General features: G+C 35.9%; 1 protein-coding gene across 1 annotated transcript in view; it reads right to left on the bottom strand.

The window, feature by feature from the left end:
- The window catches only part of LOC140159063 (uncharacterized), a 57,502-nt gene extending 41,293 nt beyond the window's left edge, over positions 1–16,209 (bottom strand). Inside the window, exons 1-5 of the mRNA XM_072182393.1 lie at positions 16,184–16,209; positions 6,911–7,087; positions 3,626–3,786; positions 2,273–2,449; positions 260–477 (exon numbers count right to left, since the gene is read on the bottom strand). Of these exons, the coding sequence (XP_072038494.1) occupies positions 260–477; positions 2,273–2,449; positions 3,626–3,786; positions 6,911–7,076 (722 nt within the window). The 5' untranslated portion in view covers positions 7,077–7,087; positions 16,184–16,209. The remainder of the gene's footprint in view (positions 1–259; positions 478–2,272; positions 2,450–3,625; positions 3,787–6,910; positions 7,088–16,183) is intronic.
- Positions 16,210–18,060: the final 1,851 nt, after the last annotated feature.

Here is an 18,060-nt window from a genome sequence, read left to right as displayed (position 1 = left end):
TAGACTTGTGCCAAGTCTTGCTATTTTGTGACTACAATTGTACGAAAACATGCCAAATTGCATGCTTTTGGACCATTCTCCCTCATATTGCAAAAATATTCAAATTTGACTTTTATTGCCAGTTAGAACTAACTAAAGGATTAAGATTTAGCTATGTTTTATTTGGCAGAACTTGATAATATTTTTTTAATCCCTAAAAATTAGTGCTGTATTTTTCTGGAATAGGGAGCAGACACCAAATAATACAATGTAATTATACCTAATAACAGTACCATCATTTTGTGTTAAAAACAATGGGCACTTTAGGTTGAGTTCTTTCAAGGCATTGGTAAAGGCACTAATGGTTGTGGCACACAGTGGTTTCAGACACTCATTCAAGATACTGGCATTTTCTCTTTCAAGTAACCCCATCTGTCCCACATGATGAGATAGGGTTAGGCTGACATCGTTATAGTTTTCCCTGAATAAAGCTGCAACCTATAGTGTTAAAAAGAGAAATGAAGACAAAATAATTCTAAAGTGAATTTCAGGTGGGAGGGGGGAAAAATCAACAAATTTTGCACAAAATTGCTGCAAAAAGGGGAATCTTAAGTAATTTTTGGGGTTTTGCCTCAAAAGTGAGGGGGGGGTTCCCCCTTTCCCCTAGCACCACCACTGCTTAGACCTACATGTACATATTTGTTCTCAAATAAAATATGAAAAACATAAATAATCACAGGGCTTTTTAAAATGTAAATGAAAAGTGATTTCATTTCAAGCACGATAAAAAATCTTAGAAATGTTGTTTTATTTGTTTTGAATTTAAATCCTCAAGCAGACAACCGGACATTGTAATATACTGTATAAGTGGTAATTTTTGCGAGGGTTTTATTTTCGCAGATTTCGCGAATGGAGTGCCATCCGCGAAATTAACACCTCGCGAATATATGTATAAATGTATTGCAAGTATAGGGCAAGACTAGGCAATCGCGAAAATAACAATCCCAAAAATGTCTCTCTCACTCCAATTCACGAAAATAACTGTACGCGAAAATAACCACTTATACAGTAGATGAGTTGACTTCTGACGTCAATGCCTGACAGTATGCGCACGCATCATCACAATTTCGCATCATATTTTGTTCAGGGCACATGTTTTCAAAACTCCCGCTGCATCACAATAAGGCTATTGAACAGTGTAGTGGTTGCATGGAGTTCACTCAAGCATAATGATTTACCAGTCCCTTGCCTTTGTTGATAAACATTGAGGTCAACTCATCTATAGTTAGACACTTTAGCCACATTTCATTTTTTCGACATGTCTTTATTATGGTTAAGCCTTCGCACCATCACCTTTGATGAGTGTGAACGCACACACATACAAACACCCCTACCCCCCCCCCCCCACACACACCCCTACTTGTTAATGCCAACCGGGGGCGGGGATATGTGTGTAAACTATTAAACCATGACTATCCAAATGCGCTATGCTATGTTGCATTGCATGTGTGGATAATCCCCACTTTGCTGGAAAAAATCATGTGTGTGTATCCCCAGTTAGATAGTATGGAATCAGATTGGTTGGATTCTGTACTATGCAATAGGGGATATCACCCCCCTTATGCAGGCCATATGCCTAAATAATGCATTTAGCGCCCTCTAGGGGGGTTGTATAGCCCTTTTAGCATGAAAAATCAACCGGTGATATCCCCGTTTGCAGGTGTAACCCCATTTACACAGTAAAAATTCAGAATTTATGTATCCCTGTTTTACATGTTTTACGCACGCACACCCCCACACAAATTTTGATTGATTATAGTTCTTTCCTTTTCTTTTACCACATACCAACACACCCCCTCTCACTAATGTATATTTTCCACAAGTGCACAAGTTATCTTTCATTTTCCACTCATGTCATCTCTCAATCTTTGTCGCCATCTGCTTCTCAGTCCCCCAACCTATTCACAGGGATGTAAATGGGTAAAATATACATTTCCTGAAAATCCAGTTTGTGTGCCGTATTGAACATTTAGAGGGGTTTGTCCGTGGAATACGCTGCAGGGTATCACCCCCTCCTAAAAAAGTTTTTTGGCACTTTTCATGATGATTTATCATCATCCAATTCTGGAAATGCACAAAAAAAAACCATAATTTTTTCCGTATTTTTTTTTTTTTTTTGGGGGGCAAATTTTGGAATTCTGGTAATATCCTGAAGATTTACATCCCTGTATCCATCTCCCCCCCCCCTCCTTACTCTCTTCCTCCTTCCCTCCTTATAAAAACATGTTCATACCTGCTCTTCCTGTGACCCATTGACAGGTGAAAATACTCCACTTATCACCACATTTTTCACCTGGTTCTTCTTGAGGTCTTCAATGCATCTCAACACTTCTTCTTTATCAACTTGGGTTATGACTTGTCCATCAAACTGGTAACCACCATTGATAAGATGGATTGAGGTACAAATTCTCTGTTAAAAATGAAAAGTGACACTAGGTGAAAAACATATGTACAAAACTTTCTCGATGATACTGTTACATATTTTACACTTTTATTATTCACTTCATGTCACTTTGGTCTGTATGCACAAAACAAGTTAGACCTGGTCTAACTTAAAGGAATATTTCGTGATCCTAGCATCCTCTTTTTATGACATTTTTCAGCAGATATCCACGAAAAAAGCTTATTCCCAAAATTTCAGTTCCTTCCGATTTTGCGTTTGCGAGTTATGCATGATTATGTACAATACACTGCTCCATAGACAATTTGTTGTAATTTCGTTCTGGTATACCAGAACGAAATTCAAATTTCACGATATCTTTGCTGAACGAATTAATCGGCAAGAAATATTTTGTACATAAACATTATGTAGGCAGAGGTTTCCAGTGATAGAAAAATCTCTACTTTTTTTGAGAAAAGTGGGGGATGAGGCTGTGGATCACGAAATGCCCTTTTAAAAGCGCAGTTAAATGTAACATGTATAATGTTTGAATAGTAAACCCCTAACCTGATGACCTCTGTGTTTTGTATCAAGTTTTTTGTATAATGATGTAATATTAACATCAGTTTTGGCAAAACTTTGGGATAACAGCTGCCCCCTCCAAAAAAAAAAAAAAAGGATTTTGTGATTCTCTGCTTGTGTGTTTCTCTGCTGTTGAAATCATTAAATTCACAGAATTTTGGTGCACTCGGATGGAGTGCAATTAGTCTTTTTTCTAAAAATAGCAAATATAGTAATTGACCAATCAAATGACAAGAATCTTTGAATGAATTATATAAAAAACAACCATGCATGGGGAATGTACAGAACATATATAATGTACAATTGAGCCAAATCAGTTTGCATGTAAATCAACTTAGAGCCAAATCAAATTAATTTTAATTAATATGCACTCAGGTGAACAGTTCACATATCCCATTGCAAGCAAAATTGGAGCTGGGATAGGTGTAGCATGGTCTTCATGTTATGATGTTGCGTCACATAATTTGATTAATGTTTTAGTCCAATCTGAGTAGTTTTAAAATTTGACCTTGTCCAATTTAAAGTTCCATAGCAAGTTATAAGAACAGCGTAAAAGTCCCTTCAACATGCATGGGTGGGGACATGATCATAGCAACTCTTCTAAATCACTTTAATTGAATTTACCTGCTTCAAATCATCAGGAAAATCAACAAAGGGCTTGAGTGAATTGGTAGCTGTACCACAAAGCCTCACTACAGCTACTGGTGTGAGATTTTGACGCTGGATTACCGCATTGACAAAGTGAGTGGTACCAATATTGACTCGGCCTATGGTTCCAATTTTACCTGAAAAATATAAATCATACATTCTATTACAATTCATTTGTCTCATGCAGTCTAACATCAGGGCTGCAATGCCAATGGTAAGTTGCAGTAGCAGCACCACAGGGAGTGGAGCAAATGCCCCCCCCAGTCAGAACTCTTGCACCCCTGTTGCCTCCAGTAAAAACTCAAATTACGAAAATGTCCGCTTTTTACGGCAATATTGCACAAAATTTGTTGATTGGCACCCCACTGAAATTCACTTTGCCCCCTATGCCCCCCTAAAAAAAATTCCTGGCACTGCCACTAGCAAGTTGATAATGAATATTTTTGAATGACGATTGGATCAGAGATTTGGGTTTTGAAAGTACTGTTTAGAATGGAGAAATTATTTTTTAAATTATTTTGTAAAATTTCTATTGGGCTTGTCAATTTTTAAAGTTACAAGCCTCACTGGCTGTGGAATGCCTCAAAAAATGTTAAGGTCTAGCCCTGTTTACCATATTAAATGATGATGATGGAGATGAATATATTCATACATAGTGAAAATTATTAAAGAGTAACCAACTAACATCTCCAGCAGATGGTAATTAATGCTGTGATGATATTTTGTTTGCTGAAGACACTAGTCGACCTAGCGTAAATGGTCCATTTGAGTGAAAAATAGTGTGGTGTTGATGTTAAACTCTTTAATCATGTTCATATGTTTTCAATTTTTTTTTTGATCTTTGGGAAATTTACTTTAGGAATCAAAGTTTGATTCACCCTAAATCATTTGAGCAATTTTAGCAAAATATTGATTTGTGGATTCACACTGATATTCTGACATTTTCAGTGTAAAGTAATATTCATACATGAATTAAAGGTTAATGACCATCATATAAAATTAACAAAAGAGTTGTTTTTATTCTGGTGAATTTTGGTGGAAAGGGGCTCCTTGCCCCTTTTCTTTTCCTTTGCCCTCCAGATTTTCTCTTTCATTTTTTGTCAGAGGAGCACATTTTTCTTTCATTTTTTTGTTAGGGGTTTTGCCTAAATCATCATATCTCAACAATGCAAAGTGTTAATTTCACATTATTTCAGCAAAATTTTTCAAAAAGAAAGACAATAAAAATTAGGGATATGTAAAATTTCTGTCCATTATATTTACTCTAAACTTGAGTAAAAAGGGGTCAAAGTTGGGTAATTAATGTTTTTATTGAGACACCCTATCTTTGCAAGAGAAAGGAGGAAGAATTGAGCATTCTAAGGGACTGTTCACAAACACTTGTAATGGGGGGCCTGATGCAAAAAGAGGGGCCTGAATTTTTTTTATCACTCTAAACAGGGGGGGGGGGGCTTTAAAATAATGACCTTAATTTTTCTCATAGAACATGAGTTTACACTATTTTCTATGGAGGACATTTTTCATGGCCAGAAAGGGGGGCCCTGAAAAAAATGTAGGTCTGATATATGTGATTTTTTTCCCTTACATCAGGCCCCCCTCTAACAAGTATTTGTGAATTGGTCCCTAACCTTGTGATACATGTCAGTGACCGACTGCAATTGACCATTGGTGCAGCTAGCTGGATGGGAATTTCCCCAACAGTGGCAGGCTATTGAAACAAACTAGTCATTTCCTATTACACAGGATTAAGGACACAATACCGATACAGATCTCACACCTGCTATTGAAAACATTTTCTTTGATTTTCAAAATGTCAAAAGTATTAAGTTCCAGGATTTTAGCATTGTCACTACTTCAACACTTTGTTTTCTATTATTTGCATTAACTGCTTTCACATTTCAAAACTTTTTAGTAGAAGTCGTGTTTTTGAATTTTCCGAGTATTCTAAGTTTAACAGGTTTCTTTTTTGTTGCAAAAAGTCTTTATTCCAAGAGCCTGGTCATTTCTTGCTTACCACAGATTTTTTTTTCAGATTTTTTTTTTAACTTGTGTAATTACTCTGTTAAGGCTTAGCCTATACATAGAGATTTGGCAACATGTTTTTTCTGAATATGTAAATATTCCAGAGATAGTGCACATGAATGCTAAATGTATAATAAGGATTGTTCGATCCCCTAACATAGATCACCTTTCCTTTAGAAAAAAAATGAGAAAAAACAAATTCTATGCTCAAGAGATTTTTTTGCACTAAATCTGTTCAAGTAGTGTCCATATTGTCGATTTAACTGTCCATGTGGTTGTGATTTGAACAAATTGTTCATTACCTGCGATGATTGCTGTTAAAAGTCATTTTACAATTGTTACAATTTGTTCTTTGCAAGTCCCTTAGCTGTTTTTTTTTAAAGCTAGGATCATAATTCCCATGGATATGCATCAATTTCCATTTGAAGTGGCAAACAGATAAAAAAAAACAAAAAACCTTAAAGGATGTTTGATGAGAGTACAAGTGAAGATATGATTTTTTTTGTGTATGAGAATGAGTACAAATATTAGCCGGGCAGAACTTGACTGTGAATGTGAACTTGACTGTGAATGACGAAAAATGTTGGGGTTTTTTGTTTTGTTTTGTTGTTTTTTTGGTTTTGGAGTGTCCCTGTCAGGACCGTATGCAGGATTTTTTTTGGGGGGGGGGTGCTGATTTTGAAAAAGTGGAATTTTTTCCAAGGGGGCGATTTTGTGAAAAGTGGACTTTCTTCCCAAAATTTGGACCTTTTTTGACCAAAAAAGCGCAAATTGTAATTTTGGGACTTTTGTATACTTTTGCCAATTTGGGAGGTGCGACCGCACCCCCCACCCCCTGTGTAATGCGGGCCTGGAGCTACCTGTACCTAGAGCTAAATGCTAGGATCAGTCTTGGTTGACATTAAAAAAATAGGTCCTATGTGTTTTTAATATGCAAAGTTATAATTTGTATTCATGTCATACTCTATTAATGATTTCAATATGCATTGAATTTGTATCCATTTTGAAACCATTAATAGAGTATGACATGGACATAAATTATAACTTTGCATATTAAAAACACCAGGGCCTATTTTCTTTCTTTTTTATGTCAACCATGAATGATTCTTGCATTAAGCTTTAGGTTCAAGGACACTCCAAAACCCAAAAAATAAATATCTTTAAAAAAACCCCATTATTAGCATTACACATATATATTACTCTATAAAATAGCAATTAAATCTTTCTTAAATTTAATACCTTTTTTCTCAAGCTTGCTGAGGAGATTTTCTAAAGCTGTTTTTACACCAGATGTGACATCAGCAGTTGTAGAAACCTTGGAGTAATCTATTACAGTGTTACCATCCAGGCATACAGCATCAGTGTTCGTTCCTCCAACATCTACTCCGATCACATAGATAGTCATTATTACAGATTCTATGGAAAAAAACATCAATGTAATTAGTTAATTAGAGTTATATTAATTGTCGAGACCAAACGAACAACAGGTTTTGTTTGGATTTGGTAACAAAGACAAAATGTCAGTGCCAAAGAGCATAAATACATAAAATAAGTTGTATAAGAGGTATATGTACAAAAAGTTCACCATGTAATGAAGGCTTGGTATATTCAAGAATTGTAGAAATAAGTCAAACAGTTTACAGTTAAACATGAAAATCTAAAAGAGGGTACTACATAATTGAATTGTACTTTTAAGTACAATAATTATAAACCTCAAGTGATCCACAGCCTCACTCCCCCCCCCCCCCACTTTTTTCAAAAAAAGTGGAGATTTTAATACCACTGGAAACCTCTGGCTACATAATGTTTATGTACCAAAAAATTCTTGCAGATTAATTTGTTTAGCAAAAATATCGTCAAATTTGAAACGAAATTATAACAGTGGCCTATGGAGCAGTTGTAATACAAATCATGCATAACTCGCAAACGCAAAATCGGAATCAACTGAAATTTTGGGTAAAAGTTTTTTTCGTGGATATATACTGATAAAGGTCATACAAAGAGGATGATAGGATCACAAAATCCTCCTTTATCTAATAATCTATGAAAGTAAATTATTTCAGTTTAATAACAGTGGCTCCGGAACCGGGGGGGCCTCAATAATTTTGGTGAGGGGGCCCAAGTACCCTAGAGCCCCCCCCCCCCCAATAATCTGAGGTAATAAAATTCATAATATTAGGGGAAAAATCATAATTTTAAGGTAAAATTCAAAATTTTCAACGTAGGGTATAATTCATAATGTAAGGTACAATTCGTGTAAAAATGTATACATTTCAAAAGGCATAGCCCCTCCTGCACCCACCCCCTTCAGCGTTTCGCGCCTCCAGGCAGGCCAAAACATTTGCCCCCCCCCCCCATATTCAAAATCTTCCGGAGCCTCTGAATAAGTATTTTATATGTTTTCATCTTAATGACTCATTTTGATGCAATGAAAAACTGCCCCCCCCCCCAATTTATGAAATCTTGTGATATTAATTAATAGAAACCTTAACATAAATTTAAGAAAATGTGCCAATTTAGTCAAGTTTTTTTTTTATTGTAATATCATAAACATTGTATTCATTTTTTGTTAGTAAAAGATATTAAAAGCTATTTGTGATGCTTTTGAGGGAACCAGTAAAAAGTTTCATGTGTCATGCTGGTGTTTGTTTTATTTATGCTTACTTAAAGGGGTACTACACCCCTGGCCAATTTTGTGCCTATTTTTGCATTTTTCTCAAACATAGCGCATTGGTGACAAGTAAGATATGTATATTATAGGGGCAAGGACTACTATTACTGCACTGGAAATTTTATTTCAACACAGACAACAATTGTGGAGTTACACAAAAATGAGGGAAAACCTACTGCACTGAAAATTCAGCAACTCAAGGCAAGTAGTTATTGATTTACTGATCAAATATTGGTTTTCCCTCATTTTTGACTGTAACTCCACAACTGTTGTCTGTGTTGAAATAAAATTTTCAGTGCAGTAATAGTAGTCCTTGCCCCTATAATATACATATCTTACTTGTCACCAATGCGCTATAATTTTTGAGACAAATGCAAAAATAGGCCCAAAATTGGGCAGGGGTGTAGTACCCCCTTAAGCCATAGGCTTCGATATAAAAAGTTTTGAGATATTTTCTCAAAAATCAAGAGCTATCTTAAGAACCAATTAACCAATAATAGGCTTGTTACTCATTTGGATGCATCTATCGCATGCTGATTATCAGTCTATAATATCGAATTGATTAATTCGAATTAAACAATTCATCGAGTGGCCATGGGCAGCGTCATTAGACATGTTACAAGACTACCAAGTGACAGGTGATGGACCGTACCCACACAATTGAATAGGCACTTTTTTGATAATTTTCATCAAGGTATACATCAGGAGTCTCTGCCTTTTTAATAAGTTATGAAAAACTTAATTTTTAAAATATCTACCGACGGAAATCAAAATCCATCAACGGATAGTCTTGTTATGCTCTCACAAACTTAGAAAAAAATCGGAAAAATCCAAAATTTTGGTCTAAAACATGCCCAAGGTTACCGCTGTCCCATTCAAAAGTAGGGCCTACAGGAAGACCACCTACAGCGTTGAGGTCAACTTTCTAGACTTTCTGTCTACTGGCAGTAATGGCTACTACCCAGTGCTAACATCAATGAATTGTTTAATTCGAATTAATCAATTCGATATTATAGACTGATTATGGTCATGAAAATGTGCAATTCTCAAATTTGTGAAATTTTAAAGAAACTTTGAAACTTGTTGTCTGCAGTGAAGTTAGTCAACACCCGCCTGGAGAAGGTTAAATTTTTACTTGCGATGAATTATTTCTTTATATTTTGTATTTAACATTGACCACAAAGTTGGTCAAGTAAGACCAAAACCCGGGGGGTTCTAAGTACAAATGACCATACAGGGACGTGCCGCAAATATGGGTAGCATTTTCAGCCTCTTGGTATCAATGACCCCTTTTTCAAAGCCTATTTTGGTATACATTTGTATGAATGGGTCCTTTTTTCAAAATTTTCTCAATTTTTTACGGAAAATAGCCCAATTTTTCGTTAATTTAGCAAAAATTTTGGGAAAATTTGTAAAAACTAGGACAATTTGGATTAAATTCGGCCGAAAATTTTGACTTTTAGTATATCAATGGGTCCAAATTTCTTGAAAAATTGGTATATTTATGGGTCCACTTTCAAATTCTCAGCGCACGTCCCTACCAAAACCAAACTTGAGTACCCCCGGACCAAAACCAAAATGTGTTTAAAACATGTTTATAACATTTTTTAAAATTGTGTTTGCTGGGTAAGCAGTTAGCATGTATGTGAACCCAATGTTAAATGAAATTGTAAAGGTTATACATAATAAGTTCAATCAAAATAAAAGCGCTGGTTATGAAGATAAAAAGAATTGCTGATCTTAAAAGGTCACAAAGTTAATGTTCCATTCATACTTAGAAAACAACAATGGCTCATTGTCATAATATTTATTGTGCTGCAAAATTGCTAAATGTCAAATCCGTATCTTTGTCATTTAAGTGATTTTAACAACAAAAGGAACGCTGCAAGAACAGAATATATGTGATTGAAAATCACTTTGCTTTATATAAACAATAAGTTACAGGGAAATTTTTAGAGGAATTGCCGATAATTGTCTCTATATTAAGGTCACAAAGTTTATGTCCACCCCATTCTTAGAAACAACAATGGGTCATTGTCAATCTATTCACTGTGAGGCAAAATTGCTAAATGTCATCCGAATCTTTGGCATTTAACAACAAATAAAGGAACACTGTTACACTGCGTTGATGAATGATTGAAAATCACTTTGCCTTTAACAACATTGAATGCACGTTATTGAGTTAGGGGCTTCAGGTTTAATTGATAACGTTATAGATTCTAATATTATTTGTGGAATTAAGTCTGATCACTCAATTCTGAAAATGCAATAATTCTATAAATTATAAGAATTATGGCAAAAATTAATTTCTATTAAGACCACAATTAGTAATAAAAAGCACAATTTTCTTGCAGAGCGCACAATTTGTTTGTTTTCGATGGGGGGGGGGGCATTGCACCACCTGCACAGCTGCACCTACCTCCATTTTTGTTTGGTGGATTTGTCATTATCTTAGGTTTGATGCAATTTTTATTTCATTTTATATTAAAGATAAAATTACTGACTTTAAGGTGGTACTACACCCCTTGATAAATTTGTGACTGCATTTTTCTCAAAAACTAATAACACACTGGTAACAAAAGCTATGTATATTATAGGGGCAAGGAATCCAGTTACTACATTGGAATTTCAGTGACTCAAGACAAGTAGTTATTGATTTATTGATCAAATATTGGTTTTCCCTCATTTTTGACTCCACAACTGTTGTCTGCAGCGCTGAAATAAAATTTCCAGTGCAGTACCACCTTAAAGACATTAACAAAGACACTATCATGTAATCTACATGTTATGGGATGCTTTTTTAAATGCAAATGAACTATCACTGGTCATTGCATTCAATATAATACTGCAGCAGAAAGAAAAAAGAGAAAATGAAAAAAGAAGAAACAAGCGATTCAAAACAAAATTGATCAGATTAACCCAAGATATTTCTAATCTCAATGATGGTGACACACAAAAACTTTCTAATTTGCTTAAGGGCTCAGATAGCAACATTTTCACATATTTTTTGTGGGACCTGAGAGCATATCAGACATATCGAATTGCATTTTTAAAACAAGGAATGTCCTTCTGATATCAAATAATTTTGATTTTTTTTTAATTCGCAATATAATACACATGTTATGGCAGATGATTAAAAATTGATATTTTTGAAATTTAAAGTCCTCAAGGTAAATTGTATAAAATCTAATGATATATGTACTTTAAGTATTTGAGCTGGGATGATGACCCGGCAATCAATTAAAATTTTTACCTAAAGATAAAGACTTTTTTCCCAAAGATGTTCAGGTATCAGGTCATGTACATAATTATGACAGCCCAGGGGTCACTCCCATTATTGCCTGTACACCATCCCCGTGAATCAACTTTTGAAAAGCACCACTCACCCCCGGCACTCACCCTAAACAAGGATTTAACCTTTGGCTATAAATGATACCCTATTAAAACAGGTAACATGTACCTGTTTTCACACTCTAAATAGGGATTTTATCCCTTGCATCAAATTTCATACCCCAAGAAGGATTGCTGGGTAGTTTGTTTTGGTGACTGGTGACTCGTCATTTATGGTTATTTTTCCCCGATTTTCGGGAAAATTTCAAATGTGCACCACAGATTTCTTCTTACATGCTTTTTGAGGATCATTTCCCCTTTCATATTTATCTCTTGATTCTGTCCAATTTACATACCCTTCCACGTATCAGCACATTGCATTTTGCTATCTAATTTTTCATGTTTTTTGACACCCTAAACACAATACGTGCGTATATCGTGTCCACCCACAAAAAAATACCCTTTTTACAAATTTTTTCTCACGGATACCATAAAACATGTAAAAAGGGTAGTTTTTCAAGGGTAGGTACGATGGGGTACAGGCCACAATGGGAGTGACCCCCCCTGGTGGTGACAGCAACATAGATATAGTAATTTTAAACAGATCCTATATGAGATAAATCTCAAAGGGTCAGGTTAAAACAAATACTGTTTCCTACCTATTTCAGCAAATGTGAGGTCATGACAACTCAGTTTTGGATATTGTTTTGAGACAAAAGAAGCAAGAAAAAGACAGGCCATGGGAATTGAGGAAAAAAAGAGAGAAAAAAAGAAAGAAGCGAAACAAGACCGTTCTCGAACCACACGTCTTATCTGCTTTCGCGACCAACTGCTTTTGTGCTGACCACAGGTAGCAGAAGGTTTAGTCGTTCCCACCAAATTTCATGAACATGCAAGAATCTATGGGGCACGGAATAAGAATTCCCAATTTCTTATTTCTCGACCAAAGGGTAAGAGTAAAATTGTACAATTGATTTGTTGAGAGTGGTCTTTATTTTCCGTCCTCTTTTTCTTCTTTCTGTTTCTTTCGAGTTTTCTCTCCCAGGGGTGGATCCAGGAATTTTCAATGGGGGGGGGGGGCATATGCCCAAACCAAACGAACGAAGTGAGGGGGGGTTCAGTCGGGGGAGTTTTTCAATTTTGTTAATCTACTATGATTAATTTCTCCCTCAAGAAGCAAATGGAGCAGTGAAACACTTATTAAGAAAAGTGTGGGTGCTGAGCCGCCACCGCGGTGAGCTTGGGGCCCACACAAAGTCAGGCACCGCTCTGCAAAAATTAGGGGGGGCGTGTCGGGCACCCCCCTTAATCCACCTCTGTCTCCATACAGGCCAGCATGCTTATATAAGTTGGAAGCTTTTTAACTTGGCTTGAGCATTTTGCTTGAGCCTGGTCCCATCAGGACCCAAGTATGTGTCCACCCGGACCGTAAACAAACAAAAGGAAAGACTCTATAAACAATCAATTCAATCAATCAATCTAGAAAGAAAAGAAAGAGATGATGCTTGAGGCACCACCTCCACCCCCCCCATGGTGGTGCTACAGGAAGTGGGAATGCCCCCTGTCAGTGCTCTTTCCCCCCTAGTTTCGTCCCCAGTAAAACCCAAAATTACAATTATTGATCATACGGTCTGCTTCAAACACACACACACACACCCCCACCCCATCGTACCATCCATATCCGCAATTGACATTGCATTACCGCTATACTAAATAAGAGAGCAAGATGGCACATACATGTAGGCAAAATGGCGTATGGCAAAATTGCATGAAGGCAGGGTAGCGTGTAGGCGAGATGCCTTGGAGGCAAAGTGCATTATGGGCGAAGTGTCCTGATTCCAGTGGGACATAATAATATGTGATGCGATCCTAGCAAACTCGGCAATCCTAGTTTTAAATAAAGTGTGTAGGGATGGAAAATCAAAATTGACTTTTTTGCAAAAATGGAAGCGAAAAACATTCTTCTTTCACATGCAAATATGTTTTGATGAAATTCCGAAGGGAAAATGTTAAAAGAGTGACTTCTTTGACCCCATCCAACTTCGATAATTGTCAAAAATTGTGAAATTATTCCAAAAGAAGTTCGGATTTAGTGTTTAGTTATGTCAAATTTTGCAGCCATATCTTAAACCGAAGGTATCGTTGCTAAGTTGATTTAAAAGTATAATGTATTTTGACTTGTTCAAGTACAACTTGATTTCTGTTTCTTTCTTTTTAATGTACCGGTGTTCAAATTGTTGTAACTTTGTAACTAAACATCATTTTGACATGGGGTTTTCACTAAGGCGCCCAAAAAAATATTGTTGTGTTGCCCTCAACCGTCCTACCCTAAATCCTGAAAAATCAGGGTCGCAATTTTTTTTTTTTTTTTTTTTTGAATTATGATTTTTACAGATTTGTTAAAACACTCAATGTTTTTCACTGAAAATTAATATTTTATTGTAAGACTAGTCTTTAATTGTTGTCTAACAGGTATCCAGTAGTCAAAATTGACAAATGTCCCCTAATTGAACAAGCATTATTTAATATTTGAGGGGAGTTTTAAAAACTGAAGGTTAAAAAAAATAAAAAAATAAAAAATAATAATAATCCGACCATCCTACCCAAATTTCCCATTTTTCCACTTGAGGGCAACACAACAATATTTTTTTTTTTGCCTAATGTGGAGCTGTGAATATGCTAAAAATGAACATGTAAGAATCCCAAAATTGACCTGGACCTACTTCAAACTGATTTTGCTTGATCGCATCCCATATATGTTAAACTTTCATCGATTTGCAATATCGACTGGTTATCATAAAATATCTCAAATATTTGCCGAAAAGGCCTCAAAACGAGCAAAGAAAACTGATACTTTTACATATATTCCACAGTGTCGGCACCAGGAATTTTTAAGGAGGGATATTATGGGCAAATAAAATTTCAGGGGGCGGCGAATCGACAAATTTTAAGCAAAATTGCTGCAAAACGGAAATTGACCTACCTAGAAACAAAAATTCAGCTTTGGTACTCAACTCCATCATAGTTAGATGGCTCTTGAAAATAGGGAGGAAAACCTGTTATTTATTGTCTAAGGGTGTTGAATTCGGCAGCCATGATAACAAAATATGCCAAATTTTGAATAAGTATATATGTTCATATTTTTGGGTCGTACCTTACAGACCACTCCAGATGTGTTAGTTAGCCTCTAAAACACATCCAGAACATATTTCATATGACACTTGAGATAACTTGTGAAAATACTTAGTCAAATTTTGCCAATTTTATTGTCATGGTTGCTGAATTCAACACCCTTAGACAAGAAATAGCAGGTTTTTCACCCTATTTTCAAGCTGCCATCTAACTATGATGGAGTTGAGTACCAAAGCTGAATTTTTGTTTCTAGGTAGTCTTATTAGTATGTTTCATGGCTGTAAATTTCAATTCAAGTTTTAAGTGTCCACATGGTCAACCATGGTCAGAAAGAGGGGGGTCTCCCGGCAAATTTTCACCCGGACCCAACTTCGGATGCCCCCTATTCCTCCATCAATGATTTGATTTGCTCAAACTTGCTTGTGGGCTGAGATATGTACCCATAGACAATGTATCTATGACATTTGAGTCATATGATCACATATTTTTGGCACCAGGGGACCCCCAAAATGACAAAATCACATTTGCGGTTGAATAAATGACCAACTTTGGGTGCTCATATACTTAAAAAGGAAAGTAGATATCTGAAATTTAGAGCCAGATTCTGAAAATATGACATAAGATTAGCTAGAATACAACCTTGCAGCTTTATATCTGTTCAGAACAAGAAGTTATGAGCTACCAAAGTTGGTAAAAATGACCAATGACCCGGGCCAATGACACTCGCGAGTGCCAAAAAGGAGAAAAGGGGGGTCTGGGCCAAACTTTAAACAGCCATTTCTCAAAAACGACATGGCCATTATGAGGCCAAATTTTTGTATGGGTTTATTGTGGCCACAAAAGATTACTCTGATGGAATTTCATCAAAATCTGAGAGGGTCACCTGGGAACTTTTCAGAAAATTGGTTGATTTGACATGGACTGACATAATATTTACTATTTAATGACAAACCTGCAACTCAATTAATTTTTATAAGCATAGGTGAAGGCACGGTGAAGGCCTATGATTTAAAGCTACTTCTATCATGTCTACAGGAGGAGTCTTGTATTTCTTTTTAGTGCAAACTCTAAATTGAAATTGCATTTTGCACCAACACTCTTTGTATAGGCTACAGAGAGCTACAGAGCTCTACAGAAAGGCCTATAACTACAAGGAACACGACGCGGGACCAGACGGTAAAGAGTACTCTCTGGTCATGCTGGTATCTAGGTTCCCTGTTTAGAACTGAAAATGAACCTGGGAACTGTTACACTGACACAAAGTGATACCGTGCTCATGTGCTGTATAATTTATAGCTCGATGATTATACTCCAGAATCCTCATAGAATACATATTCCAGAATTTTAATTTATAGCTATTTATTGAGTCAAAACCTTACCTTTTCCTTCGTCACGTTAGTACACAATCACTACACATAGAAAGCGGCCACCATCAATAACCATGGCATAGACCTTGAATGCATCCCGGGAATGCATTGACCTGTTGTTCAGTGACCATAAACATGCATAAGGGCACACAACACTATATTGTAACTATCAAAATTTATATCCTGACAATTAATTATTTAATAATCTGCAGCTCGAGATATTTATATATTTTGGATAAGGCCAAGTAAAATAAAAAACATGTTTCACGTCCGGGTTTTTGAAAAAAAGGAGGAAGAGGGGGCTTTTTATTTTTTATTTTTATCGCAAAATCGGTGTGAATACCCATAGAGCTGTTTTAGCGTAGGCCTCCCGGGGGGGGGGGGGGCACTCCAACTTTGGAGGAGACGCGTATGTAGGGCTGTAAAGACCCCCGTTTTCAGCATCGCTGTCACCCAAAGACCCCATATTTTTTTACGAACCAATGCTCTGTCACCCGAAGACCCCCTATTTTTTCATTTGATCTGTCACCCAAAGACCCTTTGATTCAATTTGTTCAATTTGAACAGCAACTTTCATTTTTCACTGATTTTGTTACTTTGAAAAACAATGACATTTGAAGTCGTTTAGAACTAGAAATTTGATTTTCGAGGTTTTTGTGGCGCTGTTTCGGCTCTCACCCAAAGATTCCATTTAAAAAAAAGGTCATGTTCTCACCCAATGACCCCATATTTTTTACATTTTGCTCTCACCGAATGCCAAAAATCATGCTCTCACCCAATGACCCCATATTTTTTACATTTTGCTCTCCCCGAATGCCCCTTAGTGCGAAAGTGCTACACCTATCCATTTCATATTGAAGTGCCCCCCTTCGGGGTAGGCCTACCGTATACAATAATCATGAATAATGCCTGGGAAAAGGAGGAGGCCTCTTTTTATTTCTTGTTCTGAGAGATAGGCCCCCTCTAACTATCACAAAACCTTATAAAAGTGTTTCTTGTATATTAGCAAGGCTATAGAAAGCATCTCTACTTCGAATTCCTAGACATATTTTTTGTAAAGTTATAACTGAATTTCAAAAAATAAAAATAAAATTGAAGAAACCTCAAAAAAGGAAGCGGGAGGGGACGTGAAACATGTTTATTTTTTTATTTGGCCTAATAGCTGCACCTATTGATATAAATTTTTAGATATTTGGATATTTTAGATAATTTGGATACTATACTAGGCCTATATCAAGGCGATAATGGATATTCTTATATTTCAGATAATTATTTGCAGGGATATTTGGATATTTTAGATCATTTGGATATATTATTCATGGCTAATTAGAATATTATGGATATTTCACTTTGGATATCAATATTATGCCAAATAAGATAATTTGGATATTTCAGATAATTTGGATATTACAGCTAACTTAGGATATTAATAATAATAATATAATAATGGGCATTAAATTTAAAGGGCATTTCGTGATCCACAGCATCATCATCCTCCACTTTTCTCAAAAAAAAAGTTGAGATTTTTATATCACTGAAACCTCTGGCTACATAATGTTTATGTACAAAAAGTTCTTGCAGATTAATTCGTTTAGCAAAGATATCGCGAAATTTGAATTTCGTTCTGGTATACCAGAACGAAATTACAACACATTGTCTATGGAGCAATGCAATACACATAATCATGCATAACTCGCAAACGCAAAAGCTTTTTTCGTGGATATCTACTGAAAATGTCATAAAAAGAGAATAGTAGGATCACAAAATACTTCTTTTATAAAGCGCACAAAACAAAGGGTTTCTAGGCGCTACACAAAAGGAAAAATACCGTAAACTACAAACATCTTAAAAACTACAGAAGCATAAAAACCCATCAAAATTAATATCAA

The sequence above is a fragment of the Amphiura filiformis genome, chromosome 8 (genome assembly GCF_039555335.1).
Source record: "Amphiura filiformis chromosome 8, Afil_fr2py, whole genome shotgun sequence".
Lineage (NCBI taxonomy): Eukaryota > Metazoa > Echinodermata > Ophiuroidea > Amphilepidida > Amphiuridae > Amphiura > Amphiura filiformis.
This window is presented reverse-complemented; position numbering and strand designations above follow the sequence as displayed.